Source organism: Centruroides sculpturatus, unplaced genomic scaffold (genome assembly GCF_000671375.1).
Source record: "Centruroides sculpturatus isolate CEXI.00-Female unplaced genomic scaffold, Cexi_2.0 scaffold1469, whole genome shotgun sequence".
In the NCBI taxonomy this organism is placed as follows: domain Eukaryota; kingdom Metazoa; phylum Arthropoda; class Arachnida; order Scorpiones; family Buthidae; genus Centruroides; species Centruroides sculpturatus.
Window position 1 is genome coordinate 161,067 of NW_019385635.1, and position 17,445 is coordinate 178,511.

The 17,445-nt window shown below is 32.9% G+C and overlaps 1 protein-coding gene across 2 annotated transcripts; it reads right to left on the minus strand.

Moving 5' to 3' along the window:
- Window positions 1-239: 239 nt before the first annotated feature.
- On the minus strand, window positions 240-14,733 carry LOC111640777 (ABC transporter B family member 1-like). 2 transcript variants are annotated; one of them, XM_023386836.1, is made up of 8 exons: window positions 14,584-14,733; window positions 9,371-9,444; window positions 6,687-6,780; window positions 6,545-6,606; window positions 6,336-6,462; window positions 4,104-4,237; window positions 1,807-1,977; window positions 240-1,747 (listed from the first exon to the last, which is right to left on the minus strand). In XM_023386836.1, exons 1-8 carry the CDS (start codon window positions 14,657-14,659, stop codon window positions 1,490-1,492), a joined length of 996 nt encoding a protein of 331 aa, XP_023242604.1. In that variant the 5' UTR covers window positions 14,660-14,733; the 3' UTR covers window positions 240-1,489. The 2 variants fall into 2 exon arrangements, with proteins under 2 accessions (XP_023242604.1, XP_023242605.1); XM_023386837.1 differs by having other exon boundaries at window positions 6,545-6,566; window positions 6,662-6,780.
- Between the last annotated feature and the right edge of the window lie 2,712 nt (window positions 14,734-17,445).

Genomic DNA, 17,445 nt, shown 5'->3' on the forward strand with positions numbered 1-17,445 from the left:
GTACTAATAGACTAATTTTTTGGTTTTTCACTTTTTTTTTTCCAGTGTATGTATTTTGTATGGCTATGAATATGAATATCAATTGTTTTGTCTGTGTTGTTTTCTATGACTGACTGAAGTGTGTATTTGCAGTACAATTTCTGGGTGTATAATAATTTGTGTATGTATGAAAGCTTTTGATGCATGTTTGTATAGTTTCATGCATAATGTGGCATTTCTTAAACTATTACCTGTGAGTGTTCTTTTAAAATGTGCTTCCTGTATCTTCTTAGAAGGGTTTGTGATTGCCATACATCTCTTTAAAGAAATACAAACAAGACAGCCAGCAGTTTAACACAGTTCTGTCATTGTGACTTTGTCTGCAGAAATTACAGCTTGGGTAATTGTAATGTTTCTTGTTTTCTATAAACTCAGTGTCTGTATTTTTCTTTGAGATTTAAAATATCTGCAAAGCATTATCCACCCATTTTATGAGGAAGAGTCAACCTTTCATTTTTCAAATACACTTCATCCATTGTATGGTTTTCCAGTCTCAGTGGTCAGTGGGTGTATTGCTGCTGAAACACTTTAACTAAGTGTATAAGTGATGTTACATCACATGTTCAGGACAGTGCTGTTTTCATTGGTATAGTAATGCATTCTAAAGTACTAAATAGTTATTCAAAGCAATTTATATATTGTGTTCATCTAAGATCATCTCTAATTTGTTTTAATAAACAGTTAAAAATACTTGAATTTTACATTATTAGGCATTTTTAATAAGAAAAAATTTCCTGTAAATATATTCCATAATATTTTAACAATCACACTTTTGTTGTATACTTTTTTGATTTTGTATTCCTGACTGTTTCATCAAACAATTCAGGTATGTACAAATTACACATTATTGAATGTAAATGACTTAATTTATTACAGTAGAATTCACTTACTGTAATTACTTTTTGGGACTTAATATCTAGATTGTAAATAATCATTACATAATTCATCTGGTATTGTTTGTCAGCTATGACCTTTAACAAGATCTAGGGTGTAATTGAAGATATGCCAGTATTTTGAGTATATAACCAGTGTTTTAAGCATTTAATTGTTGTCACATTATCAACCTTATATTAGTTGTGGCTGATGATGTGAAAAGATTAAGTAGGCATTTTTAAAATAGTCATGTTTTGGGACTTGCTAATTCTGATAACAATAAATATGAGAAATTCTGGCATATCATGGGCTAATTCTTTATTTGAAATAAAGAATTAGCTAACTCCAAATTCCTATCACAAGAAAGTTAAAAAGTCTTCTTACTGCCCAAAGATGGAAAGAATTATAAAAACCCTAATTTTAATGATTGAAATGCTAAAAATAGAGATGTTCTGTCTGTAAAAACATTAAGTATTTTTAACAAATGACAACTTTTCATAAATAAAAATCCCCTTAAATTAAAATGGTTTCTTTCTAAAACCATTTAAATAAAATATAACGGCATAAAGCAAACCAATCATTCGTCGATCGAATCCTCTGTACCACTTATGGATAATTGTCTCAGCACTAGCTTCTTGTACATTCCGTCCATATCCAACAACTGTTTGTGCGTCCCCATTTCCACTATCTTTCCCTGATCGATTACCAAAACGGCATCTGCATTCTTGACGGTAGACAACCGATGGGCGATGACCAACACTGACCTTCCTTTCATTGCTCTCTCGATTGCTTCTTGCACCAGGTGCTCACTTTCTGCATCCAGAGCGCTCGTTGCCTGAAATGTCGTAATTCATTTATTCAAATTTTTGTTAATTTTGGAGCCGTCGTACTTACTTCGTCCAGTAGGAGCACTTTGGGGTCGGTAAGGAGAGCACGAGCGATGGCCACGCGCTGTTTCTGTCCTCCGGACAATCTGACTCCCCTCTCGCCCACGAGGGTCTCGTATCCCTGTTCGAAAGTTTCGACGAATTCGTGAGCATTGGCCTCTTTTGCTATAGCTTTAACCTGGAAAACAGTATTTACTTCATGATAATGATTTGTATCAGGTTGTAAAGTTAAATTTCATTTAACTTTACAACCTGATACAAATCATTATCATGAAGTATGTTGATGAGTTATGTTTGTAAAGTTAAATTTCATTTAACTTTACAAACATAACTCATCATCTTTTTCTGCATTATTAGCCCTTTGATATTTGCAACAGCTGGCTGACCTTTATTTACCCACAAACACTTTAACAAATGCTTTGCAGATGAGAATGTGAGCGTTTGTTGCATTGTGGACACTTTTGAAGTGCTAGAACAATGGCATGTGAATGTGTTCTTTTGAAAGTTTCATACTGTCAGACATTGCTAGTGGGTCTACAGTATTTCCAATGAAATATGTGATGAAATAGCTTTTGGTTACACATCAAGCATTCTAGAATATTTTTTTCCAGTTGTTTCTAGAAAAAAATTTAAATCTGTATCAGATTGTAAAAGATGATGAGCTATGTTTGTTTGGTATCATCATAATGGAGCTACTTCCAACCGACACTACTGTCAAGAAAGAATTTCTCTAAACAACTGGATTGTTTGAACGTAAAGATCAAAAACTGTCAATTTTTGGACAAAAAGTCCAACATGCCAGCATAGAAATGGCCAGTCAGGCTGGGAGGTTCCACCTCATCTATCTGACAATCTAAACTTGATGCCAACCTACTCCCATCTATTTTGCACCCTGCAGAACAATGTTGCCAATACTTGACACTCAAGACTTTCTTCAAAGAAAAACCAACTTGTTCTACGTTCACAGATTTGAAAGTTTGCAGCAAAGATGGTGAGATGTGATTGATATTGATGGTGATTATCTACAAGACTATAAACTGTAGTTGTGGTTGAGTTTATTGACAATAAAGTTTTTTTTCAAAATGTCTAAATTTCATCTTTTCAACTTGATAAATGTAAAATTGACTACAGTAAATTCTTGATTTAATGGACTAATTTGGGTGAAGGTTGTCCATTAAAGCCAGAAGTCCATTATACAGGGTGTCCTTACAGTCTGGACACAGGAAATCTCATTAACTATAGTTTTTCCCTTTACAGATTAAGTATGGCTTTTTTGAAAGAAGAAAGAATTGAACTAGTACCTCTTGGTGGACATGAAGGACGGTCATATCGTTCACATCCACAGTGGTCTCCTCGTTCACTTGACCTTAGCCCCCTCAACTTCTTTTTCTGAAAATGATGGAAATTATCTTGAAGACGTTATTTAATATTCTAATTGAATAAAATGTTATTAAATTTCATTTCTTGAAAATATATATTTTTGCCCGTGCGTCCAGACTTTAGAGACACCCTGTATAATAAAGGTTTTCCGAATGCATGTGTTAAACAAACTAATTTGCCAATTTTTTGTGTGTAGCTATGTTTGTATGATTAAAATTATATACAAGAAGTTTAATTTCACAGAAAAGTTTTCTATATGTATTATTGCATATATACTTACTGTAGTTCTGAGATTGTAATAAACAGGTATGCAATCTAAGTGGAAATAATAACCTATTAATTTAATTACATATAGGTGAAAATTAACACCCTGTTAATTTTAAAATGAGTTTTATGACATGTGGACTGGAAATTTTATCTGTTAAATCTGTGTTTTACTGTATATTACATTTACTGATGTGTAAGAAAATCACTTGTGTTTTTTTACAAACTTTAACTGTTCCCTTATGCTTCTCTTTCTAATCAAGTTAAAGCCAATATGACAGTTAAGTTCTAAACATTACAAATCTGAGTAAGAACACCCAAGCAAATAGTTTGGTTCACAAATTTGAAAAATTATGCCTTTGACATTCGTAATTAAAGGAAAAAAATTATTTCTTTTTTTACTTGCCTTGGAGCGAGTAAAAGAAAGTAATAGAAAGGCCCTCTTAGTGCTCCTGTGGGCACTAAGAGGGCCTTTTTAGGAAGCCCATAATGGGCAGCCAGATGTCGAGGGACGGGGCTCGATATATCCGGATGGATCATCCCTTCGAAAAATTCCTGGGGTTTTCACCGTCCAGATTTGTTCCCGGATATCCCAGAGCAGTAAGTTGCCGCCTTAATCACTTGGCCATCCGGCCATCTAAGGAAAAAAACAATTCTTACCTCTTCGAGCGAGGCATCTCTTCCGTAACATATATTTTCGTAAATGGAACAAGCGAAAAGGACCGGTTCCTGTTCCACTCTAGCAATCTGTTGTCTCAAGTTGATCGGGTCCAGTTCTCTGATGTCTTCGTCGTCTGTTAATGTAACCAAATATTAGTACAAATATCACTAATCACTTTCAAATAAATACTCATTTTGGCTGCAAAGTGAATAAGAATTTTGTCTAATATTCAAAAAGATTCTTAAAAACTTGATTAAGCAGGTGCTCATTTCATTAAAATGAATGTTATAAACTTAGTACAGTACATTATACTGTAAAATGGTTAACTGACTTTTAGACAGCTATGCATACTATGTATTTTTACATGTGGAAAGAATTTATTATCTCAGAATAAATTTAGATTTGGAGTTTTATTTTTTTAAAATTATAATTAAAAATTTTTTTATTAGTGAAATATTGTAATAAACATGCAGATTTCACGTTTTAAAAATTATGTCATCCGTCTTGGCGATAGCACTCTTCCACTCTAACCTTCATATTTCCAATGACCTGCTGAAAAGATTTCACTGGGATACTGTTTCTTTTGTCTGTCGAGTATTGCTCAGGGAGTCTATGTACACTTTGCTCTTGAGGTAATCACACAAGAAATAGTCAATAGGGATAAGATCGGGTGACCTTGGGGCCAGGATGTGTCACTGAACTTTGAGATAACTTCTTGAACAGTGCTCATTGACACTCTTGCTCTGTCTTACAGGCAGGATGCCGATGAAGCTTCAGTATGAAAAAATTCTTATAATTTTAGAATAAATGTTCTGTTGACACTAAGTGGGGGGACCCTGGCCATCCTCAAAGAAATATGGACGGCCAGGGTCCCCCCACCATCCATATTCCTGTCCTGGATATTGCACATCAAACCATCACTTTAAGATTGTGTAACGTCTCTGATGATTGGTTTTAGGGCTTCGTTGAGACGATAACGACTGTTTTATTTCTGTTTAGGTAGAAGTGGGCCTCATTATTCCAAAAAACATTGCTTAAACCATTATTGAAAACAAAATCTTTCTGCATTTTCTTGCAGTAAGATTTGTTTTTATCAAAATCTCCATTATTTTGATTCTGAATCCATTACTTCCTGCATGATTTGGACTTCATATGGATGTAAGTATAGGTTTAACTTCATAATCTGATGAACCAAGGATGGATGCCAAGAGCAGCTACAGTACTTGTTTGTGCACAGAGCACATCAGTTTATACAGAATAGCTGCCAACACATCCAAATTTTCATCACTTGAAGTCTTCCTTCAACCTGGTTTTTGAGTATTTAGTCCCAAGGATGTTACCCTAAACCTTTTCACTTATGAATGCACCAAGTGATGCACCAAGTGGATAAGATTGACACTTGGTGCATCACTTAAATGACAGATATTTAACCAAGCACAAAACCAGTATAGCAACTACAGCAGAGCGTCAATTATCCGAATCAATTGGAGACCGGGGTTGTTCGGAAGATCGATGTTTCAGATAACCGATTATGTACGAAAAAATATATTAATTTATCCCATCTTGACATTTTTCTCCGTTGCGTGTCGCTTCGCGTTGAATTTTCGTCAATGTTAAGCCTAACGAAGACTATTGTATCGTTAAAAATTATTTTTTTATTTTGTACAAACAAAATAAATATGTTGAAAAATATAAAAACAATAAAAAAATTATACTTCAGAAGTTAATTTAGTATCAAAAACGTAAAATATTTGAGTAGCCGAAGACATAGCCAAAGATTGCAGCGCCACAGCACTGGCAAAAATTTAAATTTGCTGACTGGAATTCTTTCGGATGATTGACTTTCGGATAATCTACGCTCTACTGTATGTAAGAATTGTTGGCTTTGAAAAGACCTCTATAATGAGTGCATGATGCTCAGATGACTACTTTGACATTGTGACTAACAAATTAGCATCTTTTCTCTACCGAATGCACTTGTTGCCCTCTAATGGTGCCCAGTGGTTGACATTTTATTTGTTTTCAAAATTGTAAATTTATTCTGAGATATCCTGTATATTATTCAGCAAATGTAAATATGAATTTCTCTCTTTTGAGATATTTAAAACTAGGTTTACAGTTATAAATTATAATACAGTTATAAATACAGATTGGAAATGGAAAGAATGTAATTAAAGAACTTAAACTCTAAAAAATTCTATTTAGAAAATTTGAAACTGAACAAATCTTACCAAAGAGAACTGCTCCGGAATCGGGATCGTAAAATCTTTCGATCAAAGTGGCAATGGTCGATTTTCCTCCTCCTGAAGGACCCACCAAAGCGATTACTTTGTCAGGAATTAGAGTCAACGATATACCCTTTAGTAAAAATTATTTACTATTGTTATTTTCTTGACATGGACATATTCTGCTTTAAATTAAAGTTAAGACACAAACTTACATTTAAAACAGGGCATTCGGGTCTACTCGGGTAAGTAAAATAAACATCTTTTAGTTCAACTTCTATAAATATTTATTGATATAGACATTTATTTTAATATGGATAACTTAAATTTACATAAAACTTTTAAAAGATGCCATACTTCCTTCGGGAGAGATTAACATCCGCCCTCCTTTCACGGGGATGATCGGTCGACGATCTAATAACTCAAATATTCGGAAAGATGCACCCACCGCCTTTAAAATAAACTTTGTCAATTCTATTGTTTCCCATTCCCAAGTAAGATATTTTTAACTACAAACAAGTCGTATAAGTGATCATCATCAGAGTGACATACACGTAGAACATCAGAAACTAAGATATACATATCTTTTCTATGGTGGGAAAATGTTAGAGGCTATATGTATATTTATTTATGAGGATCATTCAAAAATAAATGCAATACATTTTTTTCTCAGCCAATTATTGTTGGAAAAATTCTATATTTTGGATAAAGGCTATTGCACATGAAAGTGCAATATCTTTCAACCTGTCAGGTTGCCTGTGGTAATCATCTTTCTCCATTGTATGCAGCATTACAGTTAGTTTTCGAGACAGGCTTGAAAACTAACTGTAGCATTGAATGAAGTGCATTCTGAACAGAGGTGTGATTGAATTTCTCTGGTGAAAAATGAGACAGTCACAAAAATTTACGAGTGCTTAAAGAATGTGTATGAAAACATGGCAGTGGATAAAAACACTGAATCATTGGGCGACTGTCGTTGTCAGAAGAAGGTAAAGGCAATCTGTCTGATTTCCTGCACTCTGGCTAACTATACATGTGTAGACATTCTTATTTGGGATGATCGGCATAACAAGAGAACTTGCTATTCAATTTGATGTTGCTGTCAGTAGTGTCAACATAACTGTCTACAGTTTACAGTATTCAAAGATTTGTGCCCACTGGGTCCCTCGAAGCCTAATGGATGACCATAAAGGGTAAAGAAGGATCATCTGTGCAGAGTTGCTTGCTCAATACAAGTCTGATGGTGGTGATTTTTTTTATCAACCATTGTTACTGGATATGAAACACAAAACAGTCATAATGTTGAGCCTGAGACAAAAAAAGACGATCCATAGACTAGCATCACACAACTTCTCAGAAAAAAGTTCAAGACAGTACCCTCAGCTGACAAGGCATGATTACAGTCCTCTGGGGACTCTGGAGGGGATATTCTTATTGACTTACTCACTAAAAGTAAAGCAATCAACTCAGAAGCCTGTTAAGATTTTTGGGAAGCTGAAGAAACAATTCTAATGTGTTCATTGCCACTAAGATTTGGACAAAATTCTCCATAACAACACAAGGCCACACACACGTCTGCACACCCAAGTGGGAATCACAGAACTTTGGTTAACTGAACTCCCTCACCCATCCTATAGCCTTAATACTTATATCTCTTTGGACCACAGGAAGAGTTACAGCTTACAGCAACAACCAGGAAGTTATTGATAAAGTGAGAAACTGGCTGAAACACAGACAAGTAGAATGACACTGTGAAGGCTCTCACATTTAGGTGGCATAATGTTTAGACTCGGAGATTATGTAACAAAATAGGTTTTCGTACCCAAAGAATTGGGGAACAGGTTGATGTATTTAAAACTAGAATAAAACTAACCTGCTCCAAGAAAAATAACATGTTACATTTACTTACTGAATGGCTCATGAATGTTGTAAAATTAAGCAAGTTTAAGCATTTTTGCCTATTTGTCAAAAAACCTCAAGAGTGACAATGTCTTCCACACTGTAAGACATGTAGTCATGTCAAAGTGATTCTTTACACAACTATATCAATAAAGATTAACAGTTGAATCACATATACAACAACCACTGCTCCATCCCCTAAAATGTTTTATTGCTGATAATAGAAAAACAAATATATATATCTTGCTTAATTTTTGATATTCTACAACACAAATAAAATCAGTAAAATCAGAGAAGGATACTCAAGTGATGCTCCTTGTTAGTCTTAGTTTCAAAAACAATTCAATGACTTCAAATAAAACCTATACAGTCGACCCCCCCTATAAGATATAGATACGTTCCAATTTATTAGGAATCTGATTTCTTACAAGTCGTTCCAATCACAGCCCGACACGTGTCAAGTTTACAGACTACGGCTGATTGAAAGGTTTTCTTCCATAAAATTAATCGATTCTACACTAATCCGACTCAACATTTCCAAAATATGTATATTTTTTCGTAGTTTTATAGGAATCGTAATTATAGGGACCGTAATTATAGGGGGGTCGACTGTACTACTTTCAGCTATATGGGTTAACTCAACCACTGGACACTCATCTCCCAATGGCATCTAAAAAGCATCAAGTTGCCAACAGTGACAGAGCCTGGTTTTGAGTGAAGGAGAGTAAAGGAAGTAAATAGATGCTGAGCAGAACAAAATTTATGATAGGAGGGGCATTTGTTCCTGCAGCTTCTTAGCTGTGCTGCTGCTCAACAACTCACAGAATTTTCTAGATGAAACAGAGTTAGCATGTATCTATGGTAGGAAACTATAATTTTTTTGACCTGATGGGTAATTCTATGCATACTGGAACCACAATCTGAGTGTTGTCTTATCTTCTCAATCTGAGTATTGAGAAGATAAGACAACACTCCTTAATGATATATTCTGTATTTTTATTAAATAAAACAAGAAATGAAAAAATTATCTTATTTTTTTTTATCTTCTTGTGTTTATAACATTTTTAATTAGATAAAAATAACTTAATTTAAAAATTAATGTTATTTTACAATAGTTACAGACAAATTATAAAGGAAAATACCTGCATGAAATCTCCAAACAGTGAAGATATTACTCCAAATGCCATTCCAATTTGTAGTCCATAAATAAGAAAGGCTGAAATAATAACAATAACCAAATATAATAGTAAAAATATTATTTCAGATTAAATTTACATATAAAGCATCTGTATTTAGAATAATAATATAAAATTAAAAATTTTTCTACTGTTAGATGTTAGATTCTATACTTAAATAGTAATAAGTAGTTAATGGTGACTAAAATTAGAATTATATGTATGTTAATAGTAGTATAGTTAGATACATTTTGGATTACAAATTTCTATGGCAAAATATAATGTACGATACAAGATAGATTACACTTAAAATTTTTGTTTTGGTTTTGGAATAATGCTTGATACAATATTTGATTTACAATTGGGGACAGTAGAACCATACTGATCCTTTATTACAGATTTTCACATGGATGCATGGGAGAAAATGTAAATACTAAATGAGGTGATGGTTAAGAAACAAAATTTACCAAGGTAGCTTGTGTATAAGGGGCATTGATGGAGTTAAATTTTAGCGGTTAAAGGTCAAGCCAAGTTGGAGATAGAGGGGGTCGTATGTCGTATCTCGTATGGGATGGAAGTTAATGAAAATTTTACTTGTTATTGGCGTTTAAAGCAGGGGTTTCCAACCTTTTTGTTTCTCTGGGTCACATTGGAAAAAGTCGTGGAGTTTTGGGCCACAAGCATAATATATATACTTGTGGCCCGAGTATATTTTGGCCCAATCCTTAAATCTACAAGTATATTTAAGGATTAACATGTCTAGATTATAATAATAAGCATTAAAACTTTATTACGAATAAAAATATTTTAAAAAATTACTTCTATAGACACTTTCAATTTTTACTTAAAAATAAATAAATTCACTTATTATAAAGGAGACAAACAAAAATTTATTTGAAAAACACAAATATTTGTTTTATTTGGGTCTCTAATTAATAAAAAACGACGAAACACCATTTTAAAGTGCATTCTTATTCGCCTAATATATTTATAAATAATATGTAGCCCAAAAAGTAGCCAATGCGTCAAATAATATTTTTTATGCCAAACTAAATAGAAGGGTAGCCAAATTTGGCACAAATTAGCCAAATCTTGCAACACTGGAAGGAGTACTAAATAAAGCTGGAGTTGGGACTCAAAGGATTATAGACCGAAAGCAAGGAAAGGAGAGAAAGGATACAAGAAAAAGAAGTGAGGAAAGTTGGAGAATTAATGGTCAATATTTGCATAACAGAAGGTATATTTAACCTTTCTCATTGCTTTTTATCTTTTAGCCTTTCTCCCCTTTCCCCAAATTTGAGTCTATACTCCTTTGAGTCACAACTTCAGCTTTATTTAATATACCTTCCTCATTCACACATTTCCAAGTATTTGAAAATATTTTCTTTCCACCCAAAATTAAAGNTCGCCTAATATATTTATAAATAATATGTAGCCCAAAAAGTAGCCAATGCGTCAAATAATATTTTTTATGCCAAACTAAATAGAAGGGTAGCCAAATTTGGCACAAATTAGCCAAATCTTGCAACACTGGAAGGAGTACTAAATAAAGCTGGAGTTGGGACTCAAAGGATTATAGACCGAAAGCAAGGAAAGGAGAGAAAGGATACAAGAAAAAGAAGTGAGGAAAGTTGGAGAATTAATGGTCAATATTTGCATAACAGAAGGTATATTTAACCTTTCTCATTGCTTTTTATCTTTTAGCCTTTCTCCCCTTTCCCCAAATTTGAGTCTATACTCCTTTGAGTCACAACTTCAGCTTTATTTAATATACCTTCCTCATTCACACATTTCCAAGTATTTGAAAATATTTTCTTTCCACCCAAAATTAAAATATGTATAAAAGTTTACGGCTTTGTGAAATGTCTTTTTTGAATTTGTGCCATTGAAATAAATAAATAAAATAAAAGAATCTGTTAGTTTTGTTTACACGTTTATTGGGCCACATGCGGCCCGCGGGTTGGACACCCCTGGTTTAAATAAAAAAAAATCTTGTAAAAATGTAAGAATAATTGTTTTTATGTGATAATAAAGTACAGTCGACCCCCCTATAAGACAGAGATACGTTCCATTCTCTAGGAATCCGATTTCTTATGGATCCTTCCAATCACAACCCGACACGTGTCAAGTTTACGGACTACAGCTGTTTGAAAGATTTTCTTCCATAAAATTAATCGATTCTAGACTAATCCGACTCAACATTTCCAAAATACGTATATATTTTTTGGGAATAATCCGTATAAACTACGCTATAAACAAAAAATTGTAGGATTACTTACCGAGTGTCACCATTCGACATTGCCATTGCTCAACATTGTTTTCGTCGCGGAACAGCTCAGCAAAGAGCAGCCGATTTCTAACAACTTATTTTTCTGTGAAAACTTCGTAGAACTTCAGAGACATCATTAATATAAATAATTTTAATCGCCATTGAATAAGAAATGTTTCTTTCACAAGAAATGTATAAAATTACAGTACTGTATTAGACTTACGGTACCTAATTTACATACTGACAGACGATAGTTAGCGTAAAAATCTCCGTAGCGTGGCGCCACGCTAGACGGCGGAAATTATATATTTAATTATAACAAAGTTACAATAAGTTAATATATAATTATATATACAGTACCTAATTTATATATAATTAATATATAATTATATGTACAGTACCTAATTTATATATAATTTATATAATACTGTCCAGACGATAGAAATCTCTCCGTAGCGTGGCGCTACGGACGGCGGGAAAGTAGTTCGGCTGCCTGATGACGTTTGAGGTGTTTATAGGGAACTTTTACTATTTTTTATGGATATCGGTAGCAATTTTTTTGTAGTTTTATAGGAATCGTAATTATAGGGACCGTAATTATAGGGGGGTCGACTGTATTTATATTTTGGCAACAGATTGTATCAACTACGTGGGAAGTATGTTCTCGTAAATATTTTGTATATAAAAAAATTATTGGGCTGCAATTTGAAAAAATTGTAGTCTATAAATTCTGTAATAAGCCTTCTATAAATAAGCCTGTATGACTGGCCTTCCATAATCTTGAAAACTGAGTTAGATAGATGAAAGTCGAGAATAGGATATGGAAATCTTAGGGGCAGGAAGCCCTGATTAACTATAGACGAATTTCCGACGCAAACCAAAAGTCATATTACTTCAATTTAAAAATCTCCCCTGAAAAGAGTTAGACAGGTAACTGGGATGATTCTATTGCTAACAGGAAAAGTATGATATATAGGGGCAAGACACTGCTAAAAGAATTGAGAACGTTGTGACAAAAAGTTGCAGCCTAGCATTGTGACAATGTCACAATAAATAATCACTCATCAGAATTAGTTTGGTTTATTTGGTTACAGCAATGTGACATGTGAGCAATCTGCCAAGAGGATGAATCCAGGGAAGAGTTTTATGGGAAGCTATATGCTATTTAGGTGTTACTAATGTTAAGAAAACTTGGAAAATTCCATGTGGTTGGCCCATTGGCCAACCCATGACTAACTAACGACTAGTGATCAGTGATTTTATCCACTTGGCTACTAGAAGGCACTTATTAGAATTAAGAAAATACTTATCAGAAATAAAAAACCCGAGTTGTTACATATGGAAAATTAAGTACTGACAGTACAGGTAGACTATTTACAAACTTTTACAGGCTTAAACAGCTTAAATTTTTTCAATCTGCTGGAGGGTAGTATTACATATGAACTATATTTTTCATATAGGAGCACAGCCTGTAAAAATGTTCTTACAGGTTTATCCTTAAATTGTCAACTAGGACTTAATTTATTACTAGGACTTATTATACTGGATAACTGGTTTTGCAAGTTAAATAATCAAATCAGAAAAAACAGTCTTTTATTTATCACCTGAACACATACACGATATCTTTGTGTTTCAGACCTTTTGGCCCCTCATCAGCAGGTTTCTGACCAACATTCACTAAAAAATCAATTATAAAATTATTACAAATTTATATATATAACACACAAAATTCCCAACAATACAATAAACAACCTAAAACTTACAATATCATGGTTTATAAATACATCCTTGAATCCAACAATATTTAAGACAATAAATGATACTTATCCAATTCTATTCCTGCATTTAAAACAATAAAACCAATTTTATGCATCATTTATTGTCTTAAATATTGTTGGATTCAAGGATGTATTTATAAACCATGATATTGTAAGTTTTACATTGTTTATTTTTATTGTTGGGAATTTTATATTTTATGAGTAATATAAATTTGTAACAATTTTTTAATTGATTTTTTAAAGAATGTTGGTCGGAAACCTGCTGATGAAGGGCCAAAAGGTCTGAAACACAAAGACATCGTATATGTGTTCATATATATTTTCTCCCAGCGGTTCTAAATTATTTAAATTAATTAATTTATATATTATTATTAATGTTAATAAGAGATGGCACCTAACGCTTACTTCTAGAGCCAAATTGGTTACGTAATTAATTTAGTAATTAGCCTTAAAACTAGCCCGATAGATTTTCGGCATACGGTTGGTGTTTAGNAATTATTAATGTTAATAAGAGATGGCACCTAACGCTTACTTCTAGAGCCAAATTGGTTACGTAATTAATTTAGTAATTAGCCTTAAAACTAGCCCGATAGATTTTCGGCATACGGTTGGTGTTTAGCTATATTATATATCGGGTTTAGCGATGTTTGTATATGTGTTCAGGTGATAAATAAAAGACTGTTTTTTCTGATTTGATTATTTAACTTGCAAAACCAGTTATCCAGTATAATAAGTCCTATTAATAAATTAAGTCCTAGTTAACAATTTAAGCATAATTACATAAGTTAAGGACACAAAGGCATAAAAGATGTTCTTATAGGGTTTGTGTCATATTATTTTACTTGTATGTAAGAATATATGACACAAAGGAAAGGATTTATGGATATGTAGGACAAGAATAATTTAAACAATAGAATAAAATATAAATGTGAAAGATTGGGCATACTATGCATTTATGCACATCCTAGAAAACATCATACTATAGCTTGCCACAAGCCTAGTATTGCTACACATATCATCACTTTGAAAAGCACATTTATATACTATATTATATGAAAATATGATATATTTAAATAAAGATAAAAATTTCAATTCTTAATGATTAAAACAAGGTCATAAATAGAATGCATTACATGTAAGTACTCCAGGAGAAATTCCCACTGATTCACCCTTTGTATAGGAATAAAGAAGATGTCCACCATACCACATAGTTATTACTATTGCTCCATAAAAAAAGAATCCGACAACACCTTCAAAGCCACCTAAATTAAAACAAATTTAAATTTGCTTTGAATATCATGGTAATGATTTGTAAAAATAGGATTAATTATAATTCCATTTTTGGAAAACAAATTTTAAAATGAATAAGATCATTTAAAAAATAGAAAATAAATAAATTTGGCTCATAATAATGAGACACAGGAGCTTAATAAATTTTTAAAAAATTCATGCTTTATTCGATAATAGAATATTTTAACCATAATATTATCAATGTATAGATCTAGGTACTGTCGAGTAAGAATGTGACAGCTTTAAGACAATCGAAGATAATGTTACTTTCAACAAAACATTTTTGATTCTCATGTAGCCATCAGTTTTGATCAATGTTTATAGAACATTGAAATTTCAAACGTCTCTATCAAATGTTAATATATTAAAATTGAATAACAAAGTTTGAATAGTGTTCCAGAAATAGTTCTCTAAATATTGATGGCTGTGGGAAAGCCAAAAGCATTGGATGATAAAGTTATCTTCAGTGATGTTAAACAAGCAGTATTTCATTGTATCCTTTACAGCAATGTTTTCAGATAGTTTTTCTTTTTCCCCTTGATCATCACAGGGAAAAAGAAAAACTATCTGAAAACATTGCTGAAAACAAGTTCAGCCAGACTACAGTGGGGGCAGCTAAATGGTAAGGGATGAATAACATGCACAAATTTTTTTCAAATTTAACTCACAATTTGTTAACTATTTGTTTGACTTTAGAAAAAGAATCTTTAAGTGAAAAAAACAAACTCTCATATTATTTTATGAATAATATTAAACCTTTAATGTCCAGCAAATAATTTAGAAGTGAACAATGTTTTCAACTACTTTCAACAACTGTTATCAGGTTACACAATTTGAATGTATAATTACCAAACGATCGCCTAAATATCGGACTATAATATGGCTAATTAAATTATTGGAATAAAGTAATTTGACATTAGAGGTAGGCAGGCGATGGTCTAGGGTCCATTCGTATCGTTAATTCCATAAGCCAGTAAAAACCGTAGACTTCTCTAAATGTATTTTTAATATCACAATTACATTCCGAATCGCTAGCCACAATATAAGGGCTACAATTAAAAATAAAATAATAAAAACTTACTCGGTGAAATAAAATGTGTGGTGGATGTACCGGTACATACCCGGTACAAAATATTCTTCAATTGTATGAACATACTTTTAAAGAAAATTATAATTAAATATAGCTTTGTAAAGAAACGTACATAAAAATATAAACTATTCTTTACTTTTTAAATCTTAAAACAATACACTTAGTCAAATAGCTCCCTACCAGTGGCTAATGAATGGAATCAGAGACAGTCATGGTAGGTGTGCAGTGCATGCATGCATGCAGGCTGCCAAATCCTGAGGGTACTGATACTGGTCAATGTGAAATGCCTCTTTTGTCCATCACTAGTATACCTCAAAGGATGCAACAGGTTGTAAATTTTAAACATTTCTCACCATAGCTATAAAAATCTAAATATGTTAAACTTAATAGATTATCTGTCATTTGTTTTCTAACTAATTCATTTTAGGACCAGGTGTCCATGGAAATTTCCAAAATTTACAACTTTTTGGTCATTCTCATTGAACTGGAAAAATTTCTGTCTTTATTACATCTAATATTATGAAGAAATCAGTCCCCGCTGTACTTGGCTAGAGATTGATTTAGTTAAGCTTTTAGGTAAAATTCCGGCTCTTTCAGCAGGGCTTTATTTAGGTCCCTAATTCCCTAATCTCTTAATTATTTAACTACTTAAGTAGAAATAAGTTGAAACCGGTTACTTTGTACTTGAATATTTGTAGTCTTAGGAAAGAAGTGGAAAGACAAATTTTTATGACAATAATACATAAATCGTAAATTTAAGGAAAATAAATTCTAGAGCTTTTTTTGTACCTTATGCATCTCATTCATTAAATTTACTTGTAAATGATGCTGCCAAAGTAACAATTAATTTTTTAACATTGTACAAAAATTTTACACTTTTTTCCCTGCATCCCGTTATAGATGGGACATATGAAATCGTAATATCACTGGTTTAACATTGAAATCCGTAAGTAATATAAAATCGGAGAGCAGAATAAATATATCAAATATTTTAATAGATTTTTTAAACTCCCGTCAACTATACGGAACTATCGTAAAAACGTACTGGTAAATTCTTATTGGTTGGGTTAAGTTATAAATCTACTCGTTATTCACATCATCGGGTGAGGGCAGCCAAATATCTAGCAGGCAGGTGGATAGCCCAGAAATGGTTACTGGATAGAATCATTGTAAGCATTATACGAGGCGTGTTTTTAAAGTAAGTACCGTTTTGAAATATAAAAAAAACAAGCAAACATTTTTAACAAAATTTTTATTTATGTGAAAGCCCATATTTTACACTACTTTTCTACATAATTCCCATTAATATTGAGACACTTATCGTATCGTGGGACCAGCTTTTGTATTCCATCCTCAAAGAATGTTGCCGCCTGATGAGACAACCAGTGCAGAACGGTCGTTTTGACTTCGTCGTGATTGTTATGGCGCTGTCCTGCCAGTTGCTTCTTCAAATGCAGAAACAAATGATAGTCACTCGGCGCTAGGTCGGGACTGTATGGAGGGTGGTCTAATTGTTCCCAGCCAAATGATGTGATTAGGTCTTGAGTTTGATTTGCCGTATGTGGACGAGCATTATCGTGGAGCAAAACGACACCCTTGCTCAGTAAGCCCCGCC